General features: G+C 42.0%; 1 protein-coding gene and 1 long non-coding RNA gene across 4 annotated transcripts in view; one reads left to right on the top strand and one right to left on the bottom strand.

The window, feature by feature from the left end:
• Positions 1–2,166: 2,166 nt before the first annotated feature.
• Positions 2,167–16,060, bottom strand: YPEL5 (yippee like 5). Of its 3 annotated transcripts, none has more exon segments than NM_001194271.3 (4): positions 2,167–4,399; positions 6,235–6,399; positions 7,114–7,174; positions 14,487–14,783. In NM_001194271.3, coding segments are annotated over 2 exon segments (366 nt in total). In that variant the 5' UTR covers positions 6,376–6,399; positions 7,114–7,174; positions 14,487–14,783; the 3' UTR covers positions 2,167–4,174.
• Positions 16,061–16,474: 414 nt separating this feature from the next.
• LOC144333806 (uncharacterized) overlaps positions 16,475–26,965 on the top strand; it is a 28,059-nt gene continuing 17,568 nt past the window's right edge. Inside the window, exon 1 of the long non-coding RNA XR_013402869.1 lies at positions 16,475–16,634. This is a non-coding gene — a long non-coding RNA (uncharacterized LOC144333806). The remainder of the gene's footprint in view (positions 16,635–26,965) is intronic.

Genomic DNA, 26,965 nt, shown 5'->3' on the forward strand with positions numbered 1-26,965 from the left:
GCTGCTTTATCTTGAGTGTTCTGCCTCGCATTTATAGGGGAAGTTGGACAGTTCCCATTCTCAGGGTAAACAGATCTTACAGGGGCTTTTTAAATCCAGTCCACCAGACTAGCTATTCTTCAGGAATAACCTGTGTGTCTGGATCATGTTTAGCCATCTGCAATCTTTCAATAGTGAACTGTGGGTCCTCCATCAACCCAAACATTTCTTCCATTCTGCAGCATTTGAAACTAAAGATACTGCCCCTAAATTACTCTCATAGTCCATTTTAGTAAAGGTTCTTCAGGAAGCTAATGATATTGATCTACGAAATGCAACAAATCCTTGTACACTATACCCTCTGGTTTCAAGTTACTTGGTTTTGCTTTTCCCCGACATTGACTACCTTCTTGGTAACCATAGATCTGAGACTTTGTTGTTGCTGCGTAACTTTGCCCTTGTGGGTGGCTCTGAGGCTAGTGGCTGAAGCTCGGCCTGAAACCTAAGGTTGGTGCAGCATCAAAGTTGGACCCAGCACTCTCTGGTTTCATTTTAGCTATTATAGATAATAACCAAGGGATTGTACAGTTCACTTTTTTCTTATTAGCTTGCATTTCCTTATGCATCCAGTGAATCACTTCTCTACGAGTTGGATCCATCTCTAAATTTCACTGGTAGTAATTGAGTGCAGTTGCAGCTGTATACCATGGGTGGCCATGTGGCCACCCAGGAATCAAAGGTTTCTGACCATCACCCTTTCATCATTTTTCTTGTCCACCTTTCTGAGCCAGGGCCCTTCTAGCAAATCCCATCTCTCTGACAGCAATTGGTAATCAACTTGACCTGCAACCCTTTTCCCCTCCCGGGAGGTTGCTCTGTGAGGCTGGAAGCACCTTACCTCTAATCATGCCTGTATCTTTCCCGTGACCAGCTCTACCCTGGCTATCAGTCTCTATTAGCACACACAAAGAAAATCTTTTGAAAATTCCAAGGATTTTAGGGATTGTATTGCTAGGAAATAGGGACGAAGACCAGATGACCAAATACATATTTCACAGCATCAAAGAAACATGTTACTTTTGGAGTTTGGCAAAAAAAACAAAAACAAACAAAAAAACTGGAGTTTTGGCTCCACCTGAGACCCATTCAGTACTGGGGAGGGGAATGAGGACATAATTGACATGTTTAACAAGGCTCCCAGGTGCTCATGCTGCAGATGGGTTTTTTTTGTTTTTTTGAGATGGAGTCTTGCTGTGTCGCCCAGGCTGCATGCAGATGATTTTTAAAACCCAAATATGCAAAGTGATGCTTAGGATTATACAACCTTTACCGATGCTTTGGAATGTGTATTTTATGCTTTACCACAGAAATTTCAGTTTGAGAAGCCCAGTATTTTAAAATAAGCCATGCAATTAACACCCAACTTAACAGTATCCACCCTAATTTCTGCTTAGTTCTTTCTTCCTATAATAGATATCTTATCAGTGCAACGTGCTAGCCTGATAAGAGTCCTTCAGTTTAATCTTGCTTTATTCCCAATTCACATAGATTAGAAGTAAATTTATATGGCTCCTGGTAGGAAACAGGTGTTAAACAGATGAACGATTAGTGGATCTGTTTAAACTGAGATTTTTTTATAACTGATGTTTAGGAATGAATCATCATAAACAATTCTGAATATTTTACAACTGGTAGTTTAATTCTGCCCCACCAAAAATTACCTGTTGACTGATTTAAGCCTGGGCTTGGGCCCAGCCTCTGATTTAAACATGACTTTATGGGTAGGTAAATTTAGGAAACAGATGGTACTGATATTTTTCCCCTCCAATCCCAAAGTAACAACTCCTAACTGTAACTTAAATCTTCACATAATTACTAAAATTATTTTTAACCAGGAATGTTCACTTGAGAGTCTAAATAAAAGCACTTTAAGATCAAAACAACTTACAGTTATACGGCCACCTAAAACTAAGGGCAAGAATCTTCCTCTTCGGTCAGGGGAAAAAAAGCTTAAATCTGTATATTCCTCAGTAACCTACTTAGTTAAGTTCACCTGTACTTGTTTAACTCTCGTATCCCAAAGCAAAACTCATTCCTATTAATTAGTATCCCCATCTCAAAAGAACAACGGTTTCTGTAAATAATCCAAAGTAGACCTTCATTCATATATATATATATTTTTTTTTTGCAAATGAAGTTTTTAAAAGGCACAGAGGAGCTTGTTGCTGGTACCTGCCAGTCACCTAAAAGTTTACCCAGTAATATGAAATTTTTTTGTTTATATATACTGAACTATAGTTACCAGTAGCTAAGGCAAAATGATCTCAGAGAAGTTAACACTGGCAAAGTCAATGTCTTCACGTGTGAATTAGGCAGTTAACCATGTCAGAACGTCACTATCACTGCCAATTGAAGAAAGCTACAGTACTCAAAGATACCAAGTATGTGTTCAGAGATAAAAATTAAGATGATCACTAGACAAGATCAGTGGAAAATAAGTAGCAGTACTGCACCAATGCAAGACAAAATATACTTTATTGTGACAGCAAATGCACATAGTGCTGTAGGTAAGGCATGCTACTAGGAATCTGCATATAATCAAAAGCCAGTATGGAAATGAATGGAAATGAATGCTGTTCTCAGATTGAGTCCATGGTGGAGAAAGGGTAGTTTGTGTTCACTTATTTCAAATGCAGTATCATACCTACTTAATCAGTTACCTATGCTTCTAACCAACAGCCCAGTGGCAAATAAGAGGAACTTAACTGTACTCAGAAGTCACTTTCATTATCAATGACAGAAATATTTCACTAATTCAACTGAGGCAAATTTCCTTTCTAGACAAAGGACCTAGAAATTGAGCATGCAAAACATCCATCCATCCATTCATTCATTCAAATAATTAGCCAATTTTACCATCATTTAATTCCACCAGAAACAAATACTAAAATACCTAGAAGTAGTTTGGATAAAGAAACATTTACATTTTAATACTCTGTAATGTCATAAATTTGGGGCTAAAATAACACCAGGTCAAATTTGATCCCTTTCTATTTGAGGGTACAAAGTACAGTTTTGGTTTCAATAGCTGAACTTCTGAGGGAAGAGCTGAAAAAAATGCTCTTAAGAGATCTAGGCCTTTGATGAAAACTATTAGGCTCTACAGACTTGTCAAAAATCAATGCAAAACTGAGGGGAAGAGGCTGAAATGCTGTGTAAAGCAGTATTTTTAGATAAGTTGCTTCATTTCCCCCTTTTCTAAAACAGATGCAGATTAAATGGTTTTTGCATGAATGCACATTGACATTCTGTTCAACTGTTCTCTAAATGCAATACTGCCGGTTTAAACAGTATGCTTTCATTTAAACAAAGAACGTTATATGCATGGTCAATTTAGTTTAAGAGATGAAAAGAAACTTTACTACTATGAAAATTGCTTATCAAATCCTCTCCTCTTTTATAAGGTGTTTTTAAAAGCAACACAGGACCAAAAGCATCCAACTATTACTTTATTTATATTACTATGCTTAAGTTACATGGAAAAAGACAACCCAGCAGTTCTGTCCCATCTCAGAAGTTTCCAATCAACACCAATTATGTGGTGACAAATAACTAGGAATGGTGACATCTTTGGGTCAAGACTGACAAGGAAGAATGGGCTCTGGTGCTACGGTTCATCTCCAACAAGAATATGGCACACCGGCCAGCACAAGCCATGCTAACACTGAGCCTTTAGCGCTGGGCACAGATTCGGATCTCTTCTCTGGAGCTAGCAAATCAAGTGAGATAACTGGGTTTAAAAGAAAAAGTTTAAAATGAAGCCCAAGTTTAAAAACCATACTCCTAACATTTTCCTTTCAAAATTTACATAAAACACACTTTTCACTCTAACAGCCCAGATTTTTTTCCTTACATAGCTCACCACATAGCTGCAGACTCTTCTGCCTCAAGATGTAAACATAGGGTAAAAAATTAACGGCATCTGCATAATATTCTCTCTACACACTGCTGTTGGATGGAAAATACAAAATTAAAAAAAAAAAAAAAAAGAAAGAAAGGTTCCATCTTAGATTCTCACAACCTCTTGTTCCGCAGTTCATTAATCCGACTCTGATGCTAAGGTGACAGTGTATGTAAGTAGATTTTTGTTTTCAGTGAAGGAGACCTGGGAAAAGATGGATTTCTCTCTGTATCTTCAAGAGTTATCAGATGGTACATGCTCCTCAAAGCCCTCACTCTCTCGAACTAGAGCACGTTCCAGGATCACGCGGCCTTCCTTATATCGCTGGCTGTCTTCAGTGGCAAACTCATAGATCCATCCCAGTTTGCTATTGCAGTTTTTGCAGCTCACATCTCGAACCATGTGGCGGCCAGTGAGCATGACCCGATCTTGAACTTCACTGTACTGCAGGTTAACTACCTAAGAAGGGACAAGGAAAAACAAAATTGCGAAGGCATGTGAGTTATATTGCCAAGTATGTACAAAATATTATGGTTAATGCAACAGCAACTTCAGAAAAGCAGAAAAAAGTTGTTACTTTAGTCAAACCTATAATACCCGAGACTTATTTACAGAAGCTGCTGGGGCAGGCAGACATCTGGAAATTGCACAACACTAGACATCTAATGCAATCATGCACTACTGTACTAGCCTAAGTCACACTATTAAAACATACTACATTTCTGTGTTGCAGGTAAGAAAGAGTCCTGGAATTGGAGCCATAAAATGTAGGTTTGGGTCCAACTGTAGTAATTCATCATTATTCAATGATGAGTGCAAGTAATACAATCAATGTAAAAGAACCTAATGCCCCATCGTTATTCCATGAAACGGTCTGTTTCTGAAAATATACTTTATATATAGACTGGGACAGATTAAGCCAACTACAGACCATATATCTGCAATGCATAGTTTTAAAGTGAGTTCAAAGACAATGAACACAATGAAGTGGGTCTGAGACAACCTGTGGCGAATTTCCACTGATTCTGGATACCCAACAATCTTCTACACTTTCCTTTTCTGTAAAGGGCCAGATAGTATATATTTCTGGCTTTGAGGGCTATGTGGTCTTTGTTGCAACTTTTTAACTCTGGCATTGTAGCATGAAAGAAGCTGTAGACAATACGTAATGCACAAGCAGAGCTGTGTTCCACTACATTTACAAAAACAGGCAGCTGTCCTGCTGCAGTGTGCCCTCCTCTGTACCGAAATAAATGTCAAAGAGTATGCTCCATCAATTCTGAGAAAAGCTTCTTTCTACACGGAACAGAGGAGTACCCACTGGGGAAGTTCATCTGATCTTCTAAGAACAGTACCCTAGACTAGCTATGTTCCTTGGCCTAAAATACTTGGAAATTCAACTTTTCTATTATACACTAGATTCCAGGAGGCAGAATCACAGCATCCAACTTGAATGCAAGCCAGAAATTAGAGACAGGCAGACTGGGTACACACTTGCAAATTAGAAACACTCTTCCTGTCAGCAAATCCATGTAATAAACCAAATAGAATTGGAAGGATGATTGGTGAGCATGAATTAGAGCATGAAAAGTTGGTTAGATGATCCTTATTTGCTGTCAAGTTATAATAGTTTAATACCACTATCTCCCTATATGGATAAACCAGTGGCATGTGGAGAAAGGGAGGTGGGTGTCTTGACCTGTTCCTTCCATAGTCTGCGCTGAAGTCACTACCAAATTCTTACACTGAACATTTCCTGAGGCAACAGGAAAAGTATACGCTTCTTTATACATTTTTTTTTTTTGAGACTGAGTCTCTCTCCCTTGCCTAGGCTGGAGTGCAGTAGAGTTATCTTGGCTCACCACAACCTCTGCCTCCCAGGTTCACGCGATTCTCCTGCCTCAGCCTCCCAAGTAGCTGAGACTACAGGTGCGCAACACCACACCCAGCTAATTTTTGTATTTTTAGTAGAAACGGTGTTTCACCATGTTGGCCAGGCTGGTCTCGAACTCCTGACCTCGTGATCCGCCCACCTTAGCCTCCCAAAGTGCTGGGATTACAGGCATAAGCCACTGTGCCCGGCCTACTTCTTCAAACTTCCAAGGTTAAAATCACATCCTAGTAACACCTTCCTAAGGTCCCATCAAAGACGAGCTAGTGGGCAATCATTTCTGTAGATTTCAAGCTCTCATTTTGACTCTTCCTGGTATCTCTAAACTCTGAGGGGGTATTCTGGTGTTGCTGTCAAACACAGCCAATGAGCCCACTTAGGATTCAAACTTTTTCTCACTAACCTTGTTAAAAAGAAACGCTCTGCCAGTGGCGCCTGTGAAACGAGTGGAGATGAGTTCTGAGCGGTTGGTCAGGATCGTATCACAGTTTGCACAAGAAAATAGACGGGTACCACCGATATGATCAAGGAAAATTCTGCCCATTTTTATGGCTGAAGTTCTAAAAACCTAGGAGCAAATAGAAAAGGATAACAAATGCATTATAATAATCATGTTATCACCTACTTGGGGGGTGTCATAGAGAACCATTTATATACATATTTATGTAATCTCTGCTTTGTAGTACTCGATATGTGAAATAGCTGATCCTGAACAAAAAGATCCAAAGTTCACACACTGAACAAATAAACAGGCATGCCTAAGGTAAGATTTTAAAGCAGTGAGCCAAGGAAGTAAACCTATTAGCCAAGGCTAAAGAATGGTGTCACTTCTCTCATGGTTGGTGTGGAAAGAGAAAATGGAAAGTGGAATTTCAGAAAATGAATGATGTAAAGCACTGGCAAAGAGGTGAGAAAAGGGGTTTAGCATAAATATTAAGTATATGTTCTGAGCATGTATAATTTCAGAAAAGAATTGTGAGGTTCCAGGGGGATACAAGCAGAAAAAGGGGCAATTAGAAAACAAGAAGAGTAGTCTGGTTTGAGAACATGGGGTGAGTAGGTCTGTGATCACCAGGTGCACTCACAACTGTATAGAGCTGATGACTAACTTTAAGCCAATGTCTAGGGAGCACTGTTACTAGGTACTTACTTCAAAATTGTCACAACTCTGTGAGGTTGTTACCACCACTTCATAGATCACCCAAGTCAAGTCTAAAAAGGTTATTAACCGGTCAAAGGTTACAAAACTGTTAACTACAGAAAAGTACAGAATGCAATTCACCTAATTCAAAGTTCTTCCATGATCCTACAGTGCCTCCAAAATGGTCCAGGCTGGCATAAGGCTAAAGCAATGAGAACAGAATAAGGGAAAGATAAGCTTTCCCATACATAACTTGATTATCTTTAAGAAATCTTACTGATTCAATAAATCACAGAAGGGCCGAAACACTGAAAAGATGTAAGTTTGAAACATATGTCTGAAACTAGGCTAACACTTTAACATTCAAAAGTTAGGGAAGTTACTATATGCAACTTCTTAAATTCATTACAACTAATTCTCGTAAACAGTATTCTTAAAGATCTAGATATAGACAAGAATATACCACAGTTTTAGTTTAAAACATAATTTATTCTTGGGTATAGTTATCAGCTCCTGTGTTTTAAATATTTATTATACATCTTTCCAAAGGCATGCAGAGCTAATATAACTGCCACCGTGGAAAAAAAAAACACCAAAAAACTCCAGAATGCATGTTTGTAATGAGAATCTACTGTTGTCTTAAGATTGGGGGAATTCCATTACAAATTTAAAAAGAAATTCCATTCCTTCTAGTCTATGAACTTCCCCAGCCATTAGGCGGTCCTAATGTCACTGGAAATGTCATCACAAAAATTATGACACCCCTTAAACATCATGAAAGTTTAATAGGGAATAAAAAACAAATGGTGAATATAATGACAATGTGCAGCTAGTAAATGGAAAACCAGCATATTAACAAGAGTCACAATGAACCTTGAACTAAAACACAGACTTAAGCTATAATATTTAACTTTCTAATTACATTTCTACAAAATGACAGCAAAGGGAAACACTTATTGCCTTATTTCAGCCTTTAAGATTACCACATTATTTTTTTCCAGATGACTAAGAATACAACACTTGGCCAGGTGAGGTGGCTCACGCCTGTAATCCCAGCACTTTGGGAGACTGAGGTGGGCAGATCACCTGGGGTCAGGAGTTCAAGACCAGCCTGGTTAACATGGTGAAACCCTGTCTCTCTTAAAAATATGAAAATTAGTCAGATGTGGTGGCTCATGCCGGTGGTCCCAGCTACTCGGGAGGGTGAGGCAGGAGGATGGCTTGAACCCAGGAAGCACAGGTTGCAGTGAGCCAAGATCACGCCACTGCACTCCAGCCTAGGCGACAGAGTGAGACTCCGTCTCAAAACAGAAAAAAGAATACATTTATTATTTATTTACGTATAAGTCAGAAGTTGCAAATTTGAGGCCTACAGGCTGAATTCATTTGGTAGCCTAGGAATACAGCAGTGAACAGATACAAAAACCCTTCCCTGAAAAACATATGTGGACATGTGTGTTTTATTTGGGTCAGTTTTTAATCTTCATTTTAGAAAGCTGAGGTGACATTTAAAATCTGGAAGATCTCATTAAAGAGCCTGTAGTTTGGATTTATTTTTAACAATGGGGAGGGCACATATTCTCCTATGGCAACAACTGACTACAACTGAGCTGCAGCCCCTAACCCTCACCAGGCCATTTTATTTGCTTGGTCTCCACTTTGCTTCACACAATTACTTCACCTGTTTGGTCCTTGTACCAATATTTGAATTTATGACTCCTGATATAAATAAAACATTCAACAAGCCTGTGAGCATGCTAAGTTTGGTCATGTTTCTGAATCTTGATCATTAACAGAAGGGAATCAATGGCAAGGTTTGAGAGTCTCCGCCATTGAGGTATAGGCCTCAGATTCTATGTCTTTGAAGACTAGTATTTGTGCAGTCATTTGTAACCTCCAGCTAGGGCTTCTGGGACTCATTATTTTAAAGCTAATTTCCCTTAAGACTTTTAAATACAATATTCATGTTGTAATTTATTTCAACCATAATGGAGAGTAACTAGCTGTTTCTACATTGATCACTGTGACACCATGCTGTTGTGGTAAATATGCTGGACTTCAAAGTGAACTTCCCTTATACCTTCTGCTCACATCATTTTATCCTTGGCTAAAAGCTACTGTGATCATTTCCTACTGAGGGTAAATAGACTTAACATGACTTTTTTCCCTGATTCCAATTCCATCTATTTTTTCTCTTTACCCAAGTATTTTTACTGGATTCAATTATATGATTCATTACCAAGACCAAAAATATCTGAGCAAAACCTTATGTTACACTATTCCTAGTTGTGGTTGCCATTTATAGAGAATATATATATATAGAACTGTAGAATGTGGTTTTTGTTTGCTAAGAAAGATAAGAGAATGCCACAGGATCTAGCAGAAGCAAGCAAAACATCACTTGCTGTCAAAGGTCTTTAGGAAGTAGAAAAACCTCTGTAGGGTCCTTAGGCTCCAAAGGTAGCCCTGGCCTTTGCAGGGTTAGAAACTCAACCTAACACTGACACTATTCAAACTCTCAAGAGGCTGACACCCATTAAAATGCCACTGCTATGGTCTCAATGCTTGTGTACCCCACCCCACTAATTCATATGTGGCATTAGCAGGTGATTAGGTCACGAGCAGAGTCCTCAAAAATGGGATTACTGTCCTTATAAAAGGGTCCCAGAGAGCTGCCTTGCTCCTTTCCATCATGTGAGGACGAAGCTAAAAGGTACCATCAACAGACATTGAATCTTATCTTGGACTTCCTGGCCTTCAGAACTGGGAGAAACACATTTGTTGTTTATAAGCCATCCAGTCTACAGTACCCTGTTAGAGCAGTCAGAATGACCTAAGACAGCCACTTCATTATTTAAGGAGGACAGTCATTAAAAAGCTAAGATATAACACTTGAATCAGGCTTCTCTGGACCTGAACAACATATTGAACTCTGCCTTAGACCTAATAATTACTTAGCATCTACACTGTATGGGACACTGTACTTGGTACTTACATACCACATTTAATTTTGACAATTTTTAAAGTAGGTATTTATCACCTCACTTTTATAGACGAATTAAAGAGACTGTGACTTTCCAGAAGTGGCCAAGCCACTGCATTCCATTCTCTCCCTAGCGATTAGAGGGCTGTCAGATTTACTCTCTCCCTCAGGGTGTACCATCAGCCCCTCCTGCTTCCATGCTGTTCCTCCTGTATTCCCTATCTTGGTTGGTGTCAACTGCAATCACAAACTCTCCTAAACTAGAAACCCTAGTAAGTCATTTAAGAAACTGCAAAATTAACAAGACTTCCTAAATCACTTTTGGAAGTTTTCCTCCCTCCCCTTCATCACTGTATTAGATTCAAACTCTCCTCACATCTGGATAAAACTTTCAGGGTCAGGGAGTGGGAACTGTTAAACCCAACATACATTCATATATACCACTTCATTTCTGCTACACACAGCTACAAAAATACGGTCAAAGGCATGTGCCGCCCCTTTCTAAAAGCTCATAGAGGTTGCTCCCTTATAAACTTTGAAACTTTTCTGACAGAATAGAAAAATGCTGGTTTTTTTAAAAAGAAAAAAAACCAGTTTTATTAAGGAATACTCTAAATGACAAAGTTTACTCACTATAAGTGTACAATTCAATGACTTCTAGTCAATTTATAAAATTGTGCCACTATCACCACCAACTGGCTTTAGAATGCTTCCATCAGTCCCTCAAAAATTCCCACACCAGCCTGCAGCCAATACCTTCTCCAACTCCTGGCCACTGGCAACCACTGATCTGCTTCCTGTCTGATTGCTTTTACATTCAAAATACTCCCCAAGTATGCTAATCACCCTGGTTGGACTTAGAGTAATCCCAGATCTCTTCAGCCACGTATTGCTAAAACATCTTAAGAGTGAGCTGCTTTCACAGACAGCTAATGTTTGGTGTTGATTCTGGGGGCAGCTTACCGTGTCCTTTAGTAGCAACATGCAGACTTTGGTATATGTCAGTGCTGAAGTTCAAGTTTATAGCTGAAATGAGAGCTAAACTCATCATAAAGCTTAAGTTTTCTTTAAGATGTTCCCTACCTTATAATGTTATACATAAGGCCTCTTTGGTACTATCTTCTTGTAGGTCCAGGTTATAAAAACCCTAAAAAGGTTGAATAAGAAAAGCACCAAGCTTGACTGTTTAACTGGAAGCCTATTCTTAGTTTACTTGAAATTACCTGAAATAGTGAGGGGCTGGAATGAAAATATAAGTGAAATTTATAGATAATTTCATAGATCGTATTTTAGCATTATTTTCAATTTCCTCCCTCTCCCACCAATAGCATATTTAGCTATCTAGAACTTCCAATTTCTTTTATCAGAAGACTCTGGTGAAATATAAAAAGCATTTTCGGATCTCTGCCTTGTTACAGAATTTTTTTTTAACTACAGAATCTGTTAAGAGGGGAAAAAAGGGTGATTCTCTTCAGAAATCTGCCAAAGAGTCTCCAGGAATGCATTATTTTAAAATGCATGATGGATATGATGGACTATATAATTTCCTAGTTGCTTCCACATCAATAAAACAATTTTCTAAAAAGACTATTGGTTTATCATACGCATACACTATCAAACGAAATACGGTGTCTTGTTCACTTGTCTGGCTCATTGCTAACTGTTTTCCTTAAAAGCAGGGAAGGCTGTGGTCAATTCAGCTCGCCACCTGTTTCCGTACTGCCCACAAGCTGAGAATGAATTTTATACTTTTAAATGGTTGGGGGGAGGGGAGAATATTTTCTGACACATGATTATATGACATTCACACTTCAGTGTCAAAGTTTTCAGGAACACAGCCACGCCCATTTGTTTACACTTAACTCCTTCCACTTTACAATGGAGAGGTATGAGGAGCTGCTACAGAAACCTTCTGGCTTGCAAAGTTTAATATATTTTTTACCTGGTCTTTTACCAAAAAAAAGTTTTCCCTGCTTAAAAACACATTCTGATAGTGAAAGAGCTTTGCATTTAGAAAGCAGTCTTTCCCAGAAAAAATGGAAACTTGGTTGGTATTTGGGATTAAGGCTAGATAGGAGTATTTGAAAAGATCAGTTTAATCCCATTCCCCTTTTCTTTACTGATTTTGTGGCTAAAATCCTAAACTTTCTGTAACCAGTTCAGCATGTTGAAGATCAACTCTAATAAAGATTATAAAAATAGAAAATATCTACCAGCTGCTGTCTCTCTCTCCACCCCCAGGTCTTAAACTGTGGAGCTGACATACTGGAACTCTGGAGATTCCTAGATTCGAATCTCAGCTCTTCCCCTTAATAGCTTTGGAAACACTGTGTGAGTTCTCCTCTCCTGTTTCATCTGTAAAATGGCGAGAGGAGCAGCCATCTCTGAGTTATGAGAAATTAAAAGGAGATACTCTATTCTGAGAATGGTGCCTAGCACACAGTGAATGCTCAATAAAGGTCAGTAAAACTAGATTATCTATTCTTCAACATTCCCCATCCCAACTCGCCCTATGACAGATGAGAAAAGCATGGCCCAGAAAGGATATGAAACAGTAACAATTAACTGGCTTCACTTCCTGTTAATTATGCTAAAGCTAAGCGACCAGGTGATAGAAATTAGAAGCTGGAGGAAAGTTAGAAACCTTCTGAAGCATGTCACAGTTCTAGGTCTTAAAAAAGGTACTTGTTGTCCCTATAATTAATAATCCAGTTTGGTTGCAACCCTGGCAAGTGGAATTAGTCAAGGGAGGCACCACTTCCCAGCCCTAAAATACCAGGGAGGGTAGGTATTGCATCTCATAGGACTTTCTGATGGATGGAAAAACACCCAGTTCACAGATAAACTTTTCCTTAGTAAATGAAACCATCGCCTCAGGGCATTTCCATAGAATACACACTCCACCAGATCCCCAGTGTCAGACAGACGGCAGTGGGTTTTCCATTGCACCAGAAGATGGGACAAAGGCAAGGTACAAAGACTCTGCTGCAGGGAACTGAGTATGCAGGCATCTAGCGCAGAAAGGGTTAAAGGAACCTGCCCCTTGCAGAGGTCGTTTTGTTTTGCAATGATTCTGCTAAAATGGAATCCGGTGGAAGCCAGCTTTCGTATCTCGTTTTTAATCTCTTCCCTCCCTCGCCAAAACAAAGGATAAAAACCCAAAAAACTTTTAAGAGTGCTGGGTTAGGCCGGGCGCGGTGGCTCACGCCTGTAATCCCAGCACTTTGGGAGGCCGAGGCGGGCGGATCACAAGGTCAGGAGATCGAGACCACGGTGAAACCCCGTCTCTACTAAAAATACAAAAAATTAGCCGGGCGCGGTTGTGGGCGCCTGTAGTCCCAGCTACTCGGGAGGCTGAGGCAGGAGAATGGCGTGAACCCGGGAGGCGGAGCTTGCATTGCAGTGAGCCGAGATCGCGCCACTGCACTCCAGCCTGGGCTGGGCGACAGAGCGAGACTCCGTCTCAAAAAAAAAAAAAAAAAAAGAGTGCTGGGTTGATTACTATAATAATTAGCACTTATGGCTATTGTAACTTCATCAACTTTTTATACTGAGTTGTGACTAAACGCTATTTAAAAATCTACATGGGAAAACAGTTTGATCCATACAACCAACTTTCCAATTTTTGTGCAAAATATGTAACAAGGTAAGTTTTCAGTGACACAAGCAAGCTCTGCTATCCTCTTGCAGTACGCGACCAGTTTACTTTGCTGTGTCAAATGATGTCCTGGTTGTGGAATCAGGTCTTCATTTGCAGTAAGTTTTAAGGATATATTTTTGTTCTCCCCCCTCAACAATGCCTTATTTTTTCCTGTTTTGTTAGATGATTTTCAAGTTCACTATATTTCAATAACACTTATATTTGTTTAAATATCAGAAAATCAGACTAGTCATTTAACTCAGGAAGCCGTGTGTGTTAGTGCACAATCTGAGTTGGTCATATCCCCCCAAACCCTAGTAAGACAATTTCATGATCTCGTTTCTTGTGATGCATTACCAAAAGCCTCTAACTAGGTGGACTGACGTGTAAGCTGTCTGGCTTCCCGACCCAAGTGTCAAGTAGCAAGTTCAGGTCTAGCTAAGGTTCAGTTCCTGCATTACACTGACATTACTACCCAGGAATCCCTTAAAACTGACACTGATCTCTATAGGCATTCACTATTAAACCTAAAATGATATTTTGGGCACAAGTATACCTAGGACTACCTTCATGTCTCATGGACTGTTTGAATTTCAGACGGTAGTAGCTGCTTTAATTTCTTCATTTCATAATTTTTGATCTTATTTCCTTTCGCTTTTATTTTTTCTAAACCTTTTATTTTTCTCATTACTTAAATAGAGAACAGAAAAGGGAAACTAGAGAAAAGTTCGCCATGATCCAACCAGGTAACATTTTCCAAGTCACATATATTTTACTAACGTCTCATAACTATTTTTCATATTATTGCTCGATTGCATTTGTCTACGACTTTTGATTAAGTTACAAGCTTCTAGAGAAACTATTCTAAATTCTTTGCACTTTACTTCTTACCTAACCCAGTACAAGTATGCGATAAACTTTCAGGAAACGAATCCACCAAGACACTTCACTTCTGGGATGAATATGTGCCCTGGGAACACCATACGCCTTTTGGTTCCTCTCTGGCGGAATGCAGCTGCAACGCTGTATATGTGGCTATGCAAAGTTAGCTAATATCCTATTCCTCCCAGTTTCTTCACCACCAAGTGTACTAATTTTCCAAAAATACAAGGTTAGCCCGAGGTTACTTCAGGTTTTCCATCTGTCAAGAAGACGTGGAATAAAAATCCTCAGATTACCAACAGATCTCTGTAAACAGAAAAAGTTTAAAAATAAATGAGCTGAACAGCTTCCCAGACTCTCCCTGGAAAGGGAGATTAGTTGGTGTCAGGATTAAACAGATCTTTGTAGTATTTCAATTTCCCACTCCCGCTGATCCGGACACTCGTTTGTCCCATCTACCTGCAGAGGAGGGTACAGGAAAGGGGTTGCAAGGGCACGCCCACCCTCCCAACAGCGAGCGGAGAGCAAGCGGAGGACCGAAGCTGGCAGAGCTGGGCCGGCCCGGGCGACCCCGGGGTGGGCTCGGCCGCCAGCCGCAGTGGCACCCGCGAGCGCCCCCGCTGGCCCAGCTGATGGCGGCCACGTGACGCCCGCCGGCCAATCGGGAGGGCCTGGGGCGGCGGAGCGCGGCGCCAGCGGCGGGGCCGCCCCCGGCACAACAAACATGGGCAGGAAACAGCTGAGCGGGTGGCCGGCGGGCTCTCTTGGTCCCGACACCCGGCGGGCTGCACAAGCGTCACCCCGCGCTGTCAGCCCCGGGTCCTCCGGGCAGGGGGGCGGGGGAGGTGGACGTTCAATACGGGGTGCAAAGGGAGACGCCGCCCCCTCCCGGGGGCTGGGCCGCTTGGGCCGGGCGTGGGCCCTGCTCAGGCCGGTTCACTCCGTGCGGTCATCGCGGCCCAAACAACTCGGCCAAGTTCCGACTTGGCTTCGGGGCGGAGACCGGGCGCGCCCCCGACGCTGCGGCGGGTGGGGGCGGGGCGGCCGCGGCGCGGCGCGGCGCGGCGCGGCGGGTGGGAGGTCGCGGCCAAACCGTCCGCCCAGGGGGCACCGTGGGCCTCGGCGGATGGCCGCTGAGGGCGCGGCGGGGAAGCGGAGCGGAGGCGCGGGCGCCGCGCGGAGGGGTCACGGCTGTTGTCGCACCGGTCGCCCGGCTGCGCGGCGGGGGCGGGCCGACGACAGTCGCCGCGCCAGGCCTCACAAAGAGCAAACAGCTCCGCGCGTCCGCCCGCGGTCCTGGCGCCGGGGCCCGCCCTGAGGGGTTGAGGGCGGCCGCTCTGAGACCCCGGGATGCGTGCGGCGAGGAAGAGGCACTTCCTGCCTGGGCCCCCCACCCTTGGCCGATCCCCGAGTGCCTCGAAGCCGCCCGACCCGAACGGGCGCCTCAGTCCCCACCGGCCCCTAGCCCAGCCCCTCCCGCGGGACTCACCCTGAGCGGCGGTGAGATCAGCGACTGCCACTGGCTCCTCGCTCTTCAGCTGGTCTAAAGCCCCTCGGCCGCCCGAGTCTCCAGGTTTAGTCAGGCCCTGGCCTTGGCCCCGCCTCTCCCTGGTTGGGCCTCAACGTCAGTCACCCGGCGTGGCTCCGCCCCTCCCGCTGTCAACTCTCCCGGTTGGCCCAGAACACCCTTCGTTTCTAGGCCCCGCCCCTCTCCTCGGCTCCCTGCGTTTTCCGCGGGGCCCCGCCCCTTCTCTGGCTCACCCTCCCCCACTCCTGCACCCCTCCGCTTCGCGGCCCACCCCTCCCAGAAGCCGCAGACCCAGGGCAGGCTCGCGACAGCTCGCCCCGCCCCTGACCCAGCACTCCGGACTGGTATAGCCAATCAAAGAGGCTAACTCTGCCCCCTCTCTCGAGGCGGCCAATGCCGTGAGTCCGGGGACCACATCCCCCTTTCAGCTGAGAGCACACAACACAGCATCCACGTGAGTCAGCTTCTTAAAGGAGAAGGCTCAGCCTTTCTGATTGCGGCAGCTGGGAGACAACGCGCGTCATTAGCGTCACCAGGTGGCGGCTGGGGCCGAGCTTCCGGATACCTAGTGAGGCCCAGGGATGACAAATGAAAACAATAAGCTGTTTCCTAGACAAACAGCTGCCTAGGTAACTAAAGTGCACCGTGTAATTCGTTTCTTGGAGGCCGTTTCCCCTGACCAAGCTTGGTAGAGCGCTGCCTTTTGCTTTCAAACCCCTAGCCCTCGAGTCTGAGCACATAGGCCCTACTAAAAAACATCTGTGGATAAAGGATTTTTCAACTGCGCTTGACTTTATTTACAACTCGTTTGAATTTTTTTTTTCTGGATAGTGGAAATGATTCTCAAAAAGATGAAGAAATTCAGTGTTTTATATGGCGAATTTCTGCCTCAGAGAGTGAGATTTGTTTATTGTAAAGGGCAGCTGTTCCTTAACCCTCATCAGTGCTTAAGATGGAAGGTTTTGTTTCTCATTCCATTAGAGTTGCTCAGGTAATTACATCTCTGTTAGCTGACTTTCGGGATAAAACCAAAATATTTGATGACGCATACCTCTCAGATAAAAAATGTAGGTTAACATTTGGGGCTAGTTTGCAAGAAGTTTAAAGTCATTCTTGGTGGAAGAGAAGTTCCGAAGCATAATTCCTAGCACTTGACTCCCGCTCATGCCCAAATCCACAAGTATCTTCATTTAGTTCGTCTGAAGTTAACCTGAGCATCAAAGGCAAAAGAACTAGTTACCTTTTGACAAGTGAGTTTTCCAGGAGATAAGGAAGTTTTTTTGTTTTGTTTTTGTTTGTTTCAGACGGAGTCTCGCTCTGTCACCCAGGCTCGAGTGCAGTGGCGTGATCTTGGCTCACTGCAACCTCCGCCTCCAAGGTTTAAGCAGTTCTCCTGCCTCAGCCTCCTGAGTAGCTGGAATTACAGGCGCACACCACCATGCCCGGCTAATTTTTGTATTTTTAGTAGAGACGGGGTTTCACCATGTTGGCCAGGTTGGTCTGGAACCCTGACCTCGTGATCCGCCCGCTGTGGCCTTCCAGAGTGCTGGGATTAAGGCGTGAGCCACCATACCCGGCCAGAAGTTTTAAACATACAGTATTTTAGTTTCTTTTCCTTTATATTTCTTTATTTTCAATTAATATTAATTATTTAATATAAAAGTTACACGTTTATTGTAGGAAGGTCATACTGCCTCATTTGATAAGAGACTTCTGTCTTCTAACAGCTTCATATGTATCCTTCTATTCTTCCCAAACTGAATGTATTATACATAGAAGCATATTGTACTTCTTGTTTTTAACCTGCTTTTGTTTTTCACTTAACAATGTGCTATATAGCCATCCTTTCATGTCAGATGTGTCTTTTATCTACAAATTTACCTTTCTCTCCATAGTTTTCCATAGTGTATGACTTCACCATCTTTTTTTTTTTTTTTTTTTTTTTAGACGGAGTCTTGCTCTGTTGCCCAGGCTGGAGTGCAGTGGTGTGAACTCAGCTCACTGCAACCTCCATTTCCCAGGTTCAAGGAATTCTCCTGCCTCCCGAGTAGCTGGGACTACAGGCACCCACCACCATGCCCGGCTAATTTTTGTATTTTTAGTAGAGATGGGGTTTCACCATGTTGACCAGGCTGCTCTCTAACTCCTGACCTCAGGTGATCCGCCCGCACTGGCCTCCCAAAGTGCTGGGATTACAGGTGTGAGCCAATGCACCCGGCTTTCACCATCTTTTATAAACATTTTTCTGCTGATAGACATGTGGGTTGCCTTCAGTTAAAAATCATGATGTAATTGACAACTGTGTACATGGATAAAATATTCAAGTATTTCTGAATATAATCACTTGGAAAGAGAGCACAATGCTTAAACCCGCAGAAATGAACACTTTAGATATCAGGTAAAACAGTGGGGACAATGTTTATTGATTTAACAATACATATAAAATTTTTCCTGTTGTAAGTGCCTTAAAATTATAACTTTTAATTTTCATAACAACCCTGAGATAAGTACTGTTATCCCCATTTTATAGATGACTAAACTGAGGTACAGTGATTAACTAACTTGTCCAAGGTCACCCAGTAGACTTACCAACTACAGTATTTGTAAACTTGAAAAATAACAATGAAAGGCCGGGCGCGGTGGCTCAAGCCTGTAATCCCAGCACTTTGGGAGGCCGAGACGGGCGGATCACGAGGTCAGGAGATCGAGACCATCCTGGCTAACACAGTGAAACCCCGTCTCTACTAAAAAATACAAAAAACTAGCCGGGCGAGGTGGCGGGCGCCTGTAGTCCCAGCTACTCGGGAGGCTGAGGCAGGAGAATGGCGTGAACCCGGGAGACGGAGCTTGCAGTGAGCCGAGATCCGGCCACTGCACTCCAGCCTGGGCGACAGAGCGAGACTCCGTCTCCAGAAAAAAAAAAAAAAAAAAAAAGAAAAATAACAATGAAAATCGTATTTTAGAAAGATGAATCTAGATGATGATGATGTGCAGAGGTAAGGAAGGCAGACAGAATGGAGCTAAGGTGTGCAGGTTTAACTTTAGCAGGAAGGGCTACACAGGACTGACTTTATACTTGGGCTAAGGACAGAATTTTCAAAATCAGAGGTTTTATCCTAGGTGACTGATAGGGTGATGGTTTCCCATTGCCAGATATAAGGTGGTTGAGAAGGTTGATTTGGGGCGAAAGGCTGGGTCTGAGCTGATAGTGGGACACTCATTAGAAATAAAGAGTATACAATTAAAGGTGATTTGAGAAATACGTAAGAGAAACAAAAAAGAAAGGGTGAGAGGTTTGAAGAAAATCTTGTTGGGCTTTCAGTTAGAGTTGTGTTTTACCAGTAAAGTAATTGGAATAAATTGATACTTTATTGAAACTTTATAATACTAAGACTTTCCCACCAAGAGCATGGTGCATTTTTTTTCCATTTATTCAAATGTTCATTTATGTCTTTCAGTAAAATTTTATGGTGTAGCTGCCTTCCTCTAGGTTTTTTATGTAACATTTTAGGATTGTATTTAGGTATTGTATATTTTCTGGGAATGTTGTGGGCTAAACTGTGTTTCTCCCACTGAAATTCATGCATTGAAATCCTAATCCCCAGTACCTCAAAATGTGACTGTATTTGGAGGTAGGAACTTTAAAAGGTGATTAAATTAAAATGAGGTCATTCGGGTGGGCTCTAATCCAGTCTGACTGGTGTCTTTATGAGAAGAGGAGATTAGGCCACATGGAGAAACCAGGGATGCCCGCACACAGAGAAAAGGCCTTCTGAAAATGCATTGAGAAGATACCATCTGCAATGCAAGGAAAAGGGCCTCAGAAGTAGCCAAACTTGCCAACACTTTGATCTTAGACTTCTGGCCTCCAGAATTGTGAAAAAACACATTTCTGTTTAAGCCACCCACTCCGTGGTGTTTTGTGGTGGCAGCCCTAGCAAACTAATGCAGGTGGCTACTGTGAATGGGAACTTCCCATATTATATATTACATCTCTAACCAGTTATTTGTTTTGTAGGAAACATGATGATTTTGTAGTTTATTTTCCTGGATTTTCTGGATGGAAAAATGTTTTTGTCTGTAAATGATCACAGTTTTGCTGCCTACTTTCTAGTCATTTTGTCTTTTTTTTTTTTTTTTTTTTTTTGAGACAAGAATCTCGCCCTGTTGCCCAGGCTGGAATGCAGTGGTATGATCTCAGCTCACTGCAACCTCCACCTCCTGGGTTCAAGCGATTCTCCTGCCTCAGCCTCCTGAGTAGCTGGGACTACAGGCACATGCCACCATGCCCGGCTAATTTTTGTATTTTTAGTAGAGACGGGGTTTCACCATGTTGGCCAGGATGGTCTCGATCTCCTGACCTCATGATCCACTCGCCTCAGCCTCACAAAATGCTAGGATTACAGGCATGAGCCACCGCACCCGGCCTTTTATTTCTTTTTAAATTCTTGCTCGTGTATCTTTGAGTATATCTGTGAATATTTCTGTCAGACAAATTCATAAAAGTTATTACTAGTTTGTAATGTTCCTTTTTTTAAAGAATGGGCATGCAATTTTATTAAATATTTTTTAGTGTCCATTGAGATGACCATGTTTTTTTCCCCTTTATTTCTTTATATGTATTACATTAGCCCATCTCCAACATTAAACTAGCTTTGTGTTTCTGGGATTAAAAACTCCTTTGTCATTTGACATATGCTATTACTGACATTCTTTGAATAAAATCAAAAACAGGAGTATACCAATGTACACCAACATACCCTGCTGCTTTATTTGAGTTATTGACTATACTTTCTGTCTGAAATTGTATGCTGTGTCCCCAGTTGATGACTCTATTTAGTAACTACAAACCCTGAGTCAGGCTTTCAGAATGCCCTTCTTTTTATTTATTAGTAGAGATGAGATCTTGCTATGTTGCTGGTGCTGGTCTCGAACTCCTGGGCTCAAGTAATCCCCTCTCTTCTGCCTCCCAAAGTGCTGGGATTACAGGCACGAGCCACTGTTCCTGGCCCGAGTGCCCTTCTAATGGTGCTTCCGTGGACCTCTCCTTTGCTCTGATTTTCTTTCTCCTGCTTTTGGAGCTGCTCCTTTAGAGGTGAGACCACTCTTCAGGTGGGTGAAATCAGCAGTGAGTCTCCCATTGCCTCTCTGAACTTCCCACAGCCTGGTAAATTTTCTCCTTGTTCCTCAAGCCCTGGAACATTTGGGCCTCCACCCACCTGTCTTACTCTCTGCGGAGAGTCTTGCCTCATAATTTAGAGTCAGATTAAGACCGGTGGAAATGAACTGCCTTACATTTTCTGTCTCAGCATATCTTCCTCTATCACGTATTTTCTGCAGGTTTGGATAAAAGGTAGTCTCTCCTGATAATTCTCAATGCCTGATGGACACCTATTCCAGAACACGCTGCATCCTGGAGCCCATTCTGTCCTAAATGGATCCTATATCTCCTCTCAACACAGAGACAAACAACAAACATTCCTTTAGGCCTAGGACCGTCACTTCCCTGTGTCTGTTCATGGACCACAATACCTTGCCTGCTTCAGTGGCCGCAAGTGTTTATCATCTCTGTCTTGTCTGGGCTCTACATACAAGTGACCTGCCCTCATATCCAACACTCCAGTTTAGACCCCAGTAACTTCTTACTGGTCGGTTCTAATAACCTTTTAATAACTTCCCTCTATCTTTCCCCTTGCTTTATATTGAGATCTTATTAATTGTTTCCCCTCCATCTTGCTGCCTGGATCATGGATGATGCCAGTACCACAGGGACCAGGATGCCATCTGGGGACAATGGAGCAGTGAGCTGGGAGGAACCTGGATCCTGAACATCGTGTGGAGTACAGGTGTCATAAGCCTGAGGCTGGATTTTGTGTGTGTGAGTGAGTGTGTGTTTACTTTAACCTGAGCTTATGAGCGCTCTGGATAATGTAAATAGAATAGCTCCTTTAGGAAGTGTCTTAGTCAGTTTGGGCTGCTATAACAAAAATGCCATATACTGGTGACTTAAATAACAATTTATTTCTCATAATTTTGGAGGCTGGGAAGTCCAAGATCCAGGCACTGGCAGATCTGGCATCAGGTGGGGGCCTGCTTCCTGGCTTATAGACAGTTGCCTTCTTGCTGTATCTTCACATAGCTGATGGAGAGATCATTTTGCTCTTGTGTCTTCTTATAAGGGCACTCATCCCATTTGTGAGGGCTCCACCCTCATGACCTGATTACCTCCCCAAAGCACTACCTGCTAGTATCATCATATTGGGGATTAGGCTTCAAACTATAAATTTTATGGGGAAATGAGCAATCAGTCCATATCAGGGGGAAATAAATATATGTAATTATAATCACAAGTTAAGTAGTTAAGATAAAAAATATCAACACCTTATTCTGTGCGTGGCCCTGCCAATTTACTAAAAGCTATCATAAAGGACACTGATCATAAAACTTAGCCAATCATTTTAGCCTGCACAAATTCTATACAGTATTTGAAATAATCAACCAAACATTAATTCTTCAAACTTTGTTTTGTTTTGTTTTGAGACAGAGTTTTGCTCTGTCACCCAGGCTGGAGTGCAGTGGCACGATCTCCGTTCACTGCAACCTCCGCCTCCCGGGTTCAAGCAGTTCTCTTGCCTCAGCCTCCCAAGTAACTGGTGCTATAGGTACGTGTCACCCCACCCAGCTAATTTTTGGTATTTTTAGAAGAGATGGGGTTTCACCGTGTTAGCCAGGATGCTCTCGATCTCCTGACCTCGTGATCCATCCACCTCGGCCTCCCAAAGTGCTGGGATTACAGGCTTGAGCCACCGCGCCCAGCCTCAAACTTTTTCTTCTCTTGGCTCTGGAAGCATAGTACTCACCTATGGAAGACAGAATAATAGTACACCCAAAGATGTGTATACCCTCATCTCCTATGAAGATGTTACCTTACATAGCAAAAGAGACTTTACAGGTGGAATTAAACTAAGGGTCTTGAGATGGGGAGATTATTGTATTTTACCACAATTTAAAAACTAAACTAGGTTTTCTAACATTTGTATGTTATCCAGGTGGGGCCCTGTATAGTCACAAAGATTCTTGTAAAAGAGGGTCAGAGTCAGAGCAAGGGACTAACAAGATGCTCAACATTGCTAATTATTAGGGAAATGCAAATCAAAGCCACAATGAAATATCACCTCATAAGGAAGGCTATTACAGAGGAAAACAGAAAATAACACTTTAAACATAAACATTTAAGACACCACCAAGTTATGTTGACTAGGGTATGGAGAAATTGAGAGCCTTGTGCACTATTGGTGGGAATGTGAAATGGTACATCTGCTATGAAAAACAGTACAGCAAAAAGTTAAACATAGAATTACCATATGATCCAGCAATATGACTTTTGGGTATATAGTCAAAAGGATTGAAAGCAAGGTCTTGAAAAGCTATTTGTATGCCCATGTTTATAGCAGCATTATTCATAAAAGCCAAAAGGTGAAAGCAACCCAAATGTCCATTGATGGGTGGATGGATAAACAAAATGTGGTATATCCATACAATGGATATGATTCAGTCTTAAAAAGGAAGAAGGTTCTGATACATGTTATAACATGAATGAACCTCGAGAACATTATGCTAAGTGAAATAAGCCAGTCGCAAAAAGAAAAATACTGTATGATTCCACTTATATGAGGTATATAAAGTAGTCAAATTCATAGAAACAGAAAGTACAGTGGTGTTTGCCAGGGGCTGGGTGAAGTGAGTTATTGTTTAATGGGTATAGAGTTTCTGTTTTATAAGATGTTAAAAGAAAAACTTCAGCCAAATTAAATTTAAAGGAGTTTAATTGAGCAACGAGTGATTCGCAAATGGAGCAGCCCCCAGAATCAGGGCAGATTCAGAGAGTCTTCAGTGCAGCCACGTGGTGGAAGAAGATTTATAGACTAAAAAAGGGAAATGACCTACAGAAATCAAAAGTGAGGTACAGAACAGCTGGATTGGTTACAGGTTGGTGTTTGCCTTATTTGAGCACAGTTTTAACACTCAGCTGTGTATTCATGGTTGAAGTACGGCCTCTGGGATTGGCCAAGACCCAGCGGTTGTTACAGGTGCATACTCCTAAATTAGGTTTTCAGTCTTGTCTACTATTAAACCAGGTGGCAGTTCGTCCACAGGGACTCAAATATAGATGTACAGAGTCCTTCTCAGGCCGTATTTAGTTCACTGTAACAAAGATGAAAAAGTTCTGGAGATCTGTTGTACACAATGTGAATATACTTAATGCGACTGAACCGTACACCTAGAAATGATTCAGATGGTACTTTTTTTTTTTTTTGGAGATAGGGTCTTGCTCTGTTGCCCAGACTGGAGTGCAGTGGCATGATCAAGCTCACTGTATGTAACCTTGGACTCCTTGACTCAAGTGATCCTCTTCCTTCAGCCTCCCAAGTAGCTGAAACTATAGGCATGCACCACCATGCCTGGTTAATTTTAATTTTAATTTTTTGTAAAATAATAAAACAGTGAGATAAGGTCTCACTAGTTTGCCTAGGCTGGTTTTGAGCTCCTGGCCTTAAATGAGTCTCCCACCTTGGGCTCCCAAAGCGCTGGGATTACAGTCAGGAGTCACCGTGCTGAACAGGGGTGGTACATTTAATGTGTATTTTACCACACTTTAAAAAACTAGCTTTTCTAATGAAAAGGAAGTTAAGAGAGTCAGAGAAGGAGATGTGACCATGGAAGCAGAGAGTACAGTGATTTGGGCCAGGGGTCAAGGAATGGAGGCAGCCCCTAGAAGCTAAAATAGGCAAGGAAACAGTCTCTCCTAGAGCTTCCAGCATGGAGACAGCTCTGCCACTTTAGCCTCTTTTTTAATTTCATAAGATCCATTTTAGACTTTTGACCTCCAGAACTGTAAGATAATAAATTCATGTTGTTTTGGCTGGGCACAGTGGCTCACACCTGTAATCCCAGCACTTTGGGAGGCAGAGGGGGTGGATCACTTGAGATTGGGAGATTGAGACCGGCTTGGCCAACATGGTGAAACCCCATCTCTACTAAAAATACAACAATTAGCCGGGTGTGGTGGTGCACACCTGTAGTCCTAGCTACTTGGGATGCTGAAGCAGGAGAATTGCTCGAACCTGGGAGGCGGAGGTTGCAGTGAGCTGAGACCGTGCCAATGCACTGCCACCTGGGTGACAGAGCGAGACTCCATCTCAAAAAAAAGAAAAAAAAAAAGTTGTGTTGTTTTAAGCCACTGCATTTGTGGTAATTTGTTATGGCGGTGATAGGAAACTAATATATCACCTGTTTTCCTAAAGTCATATTTCATGTTTTCTTGTTTTAATTACTTGGTGCTACATACAATTCATTTTAATTTTGTTAATACACATAACTGTGTTCTTTCTAATGTACCTTATTTCCAGAAACCCGACTCAAGATAATGTTTAAGTGGTCAGGGAACAGAGCATTAGTTCACCCCGTAGCTCTACCTGCATCAGGTCAAAACTACCAAGAGGATATTCTAATATTTCCCCTACATTATGTTAAAAACAAAAACTGTAGTAAAACACTCACACACTTTTCTGACAATAAACACTTGACGTTTCAAAATCTGAGCCTTGGGATAAGGAGTGATAAATGTCCCCAGTTAGGTGGGGCCACTTAGCAGAATAAAATGGTGGTGAGAAACTCAAGCTTTAGAGTTAGTGTGCCCAAGGTCAGACCCCAGCACTGACAGACACACTGTCTGACCGTGGGGAGAGCTTCACATAATTACCAAAAAATAGTCATAACTTAGGTGATTGTGAGCATTGACTACGCTGACTTTAAGTGCGTAGTCAATGTCCCTGGCACCTATTACATGCTCAATAAAAGCTGCTGCTGTGTTGGTTCTTGTTGTGATTGCCGTGATTCTTGATTATGAAGCTGAGTTCAAGGTAAGCAGCTTTTGCTGTTTTCTGTGTACCATCTACGTGACAGAGTGTTAAGGTCACCTCGCAGACTGCCAGGCCGATGCTTGATAGCTCTCTTTTGTGGTTCAACTCCGAATGGAGAGAATACTTGAAATATTGCCAAAAGTCTGACCTGATTTATGTCATGGAAATGAAAAACTAGTCATTCGACTTCTTTCCACACCTATCTACACACAAAAGGTCAGTAGAAAGGTCTCTGGGCTCTAAACGAGAATCCTGTCAATGAGATTACAGTAGTTCCCCCGACCTTCAGTTTCAAGTTCCAAGAATATTAAATGGATAATTCCAGAAATAAACAATTTACAAGGTTTTTCCCCCACACATAACATGGATGTATGATTTATAAGTTTTAAACTGCGTGCTGTTCTGAGTAGTGTGATCTAATCTGGCTCTGTCCTGCCCTGTCCTGCATGGGGCATGAATCAGCCTTTGTCCAAGCTATACACACTACCTGCCCATTACTGTACAGGAAAGCACATGGTGTATATAGGGTTCAGTGCTATCTATGGTTTCAGGCATCCACTGGGGGTCTTGTAATGTATCCCCCATGAATGGGGGGGATTACTGTGCATACACTCCCAGTGACCACCATTACCAATGATAGTCATTTAGGAGGATACACTTTAAACATACACATTTAAGACACCAGCAAGTTACTGGAAGAGAAAAACACAAAAAAAAATTTTAATTTTTTTTTAAATTAAAATTTAAAATTTAAATTTAAAACAAAAACAAAAAACCCACCAAGCACCAAGCAGATTATATGAACTAATATATTATGATGTCCAAAAGACGTTATTAATTGGGAAATGCAAGCTATGTAGAATTCTATACAGGGTCTGATGCAATTTTTGTAAAATAAGATCAAATGTGTTTATATATGTACAGACATCTGAAATATTGCCTTTCTGCACTGTCCTGGTTTTCATAAACATATTTTACAATGGATATGTTTAATATTAGTGATTAGAAAACTGGTAAAGATAAATGTATTGCCACAA

This window comes from Macaca mulatta, chromosome 13 (assembly GCF_049350105.2).
Source record: "Macaca mulatta isolate MMU2019108-1 chromosome 13, T2T-MMU8v2.0, whole genome shotgun sequence".
NCBI lineage: Eukaryota > Metazoa > Chordata > Mammalia > Primates > Cercopithecidae > Macaca > Macaca mulatta.

What these genes read in the sequence shown, in the direction of transcription:
- YPEL5 (XM_015112018.3), bottom strand. Translation starts at nt 6,375, where the DNA reads ATGGGCAGAATTTTCCTTGATCATATCGGTGGTACCCGTCTATTTTCT. An exon ending in GAGCGTTTCTTTTTAACAAG is followed by an intron (nt 4,400 to 6,234) that starts GTTAGTGAGAAA and finishes GTCCCTTCTTAG; the next exon opens with GTAGTTAACCTGCAGTACAG.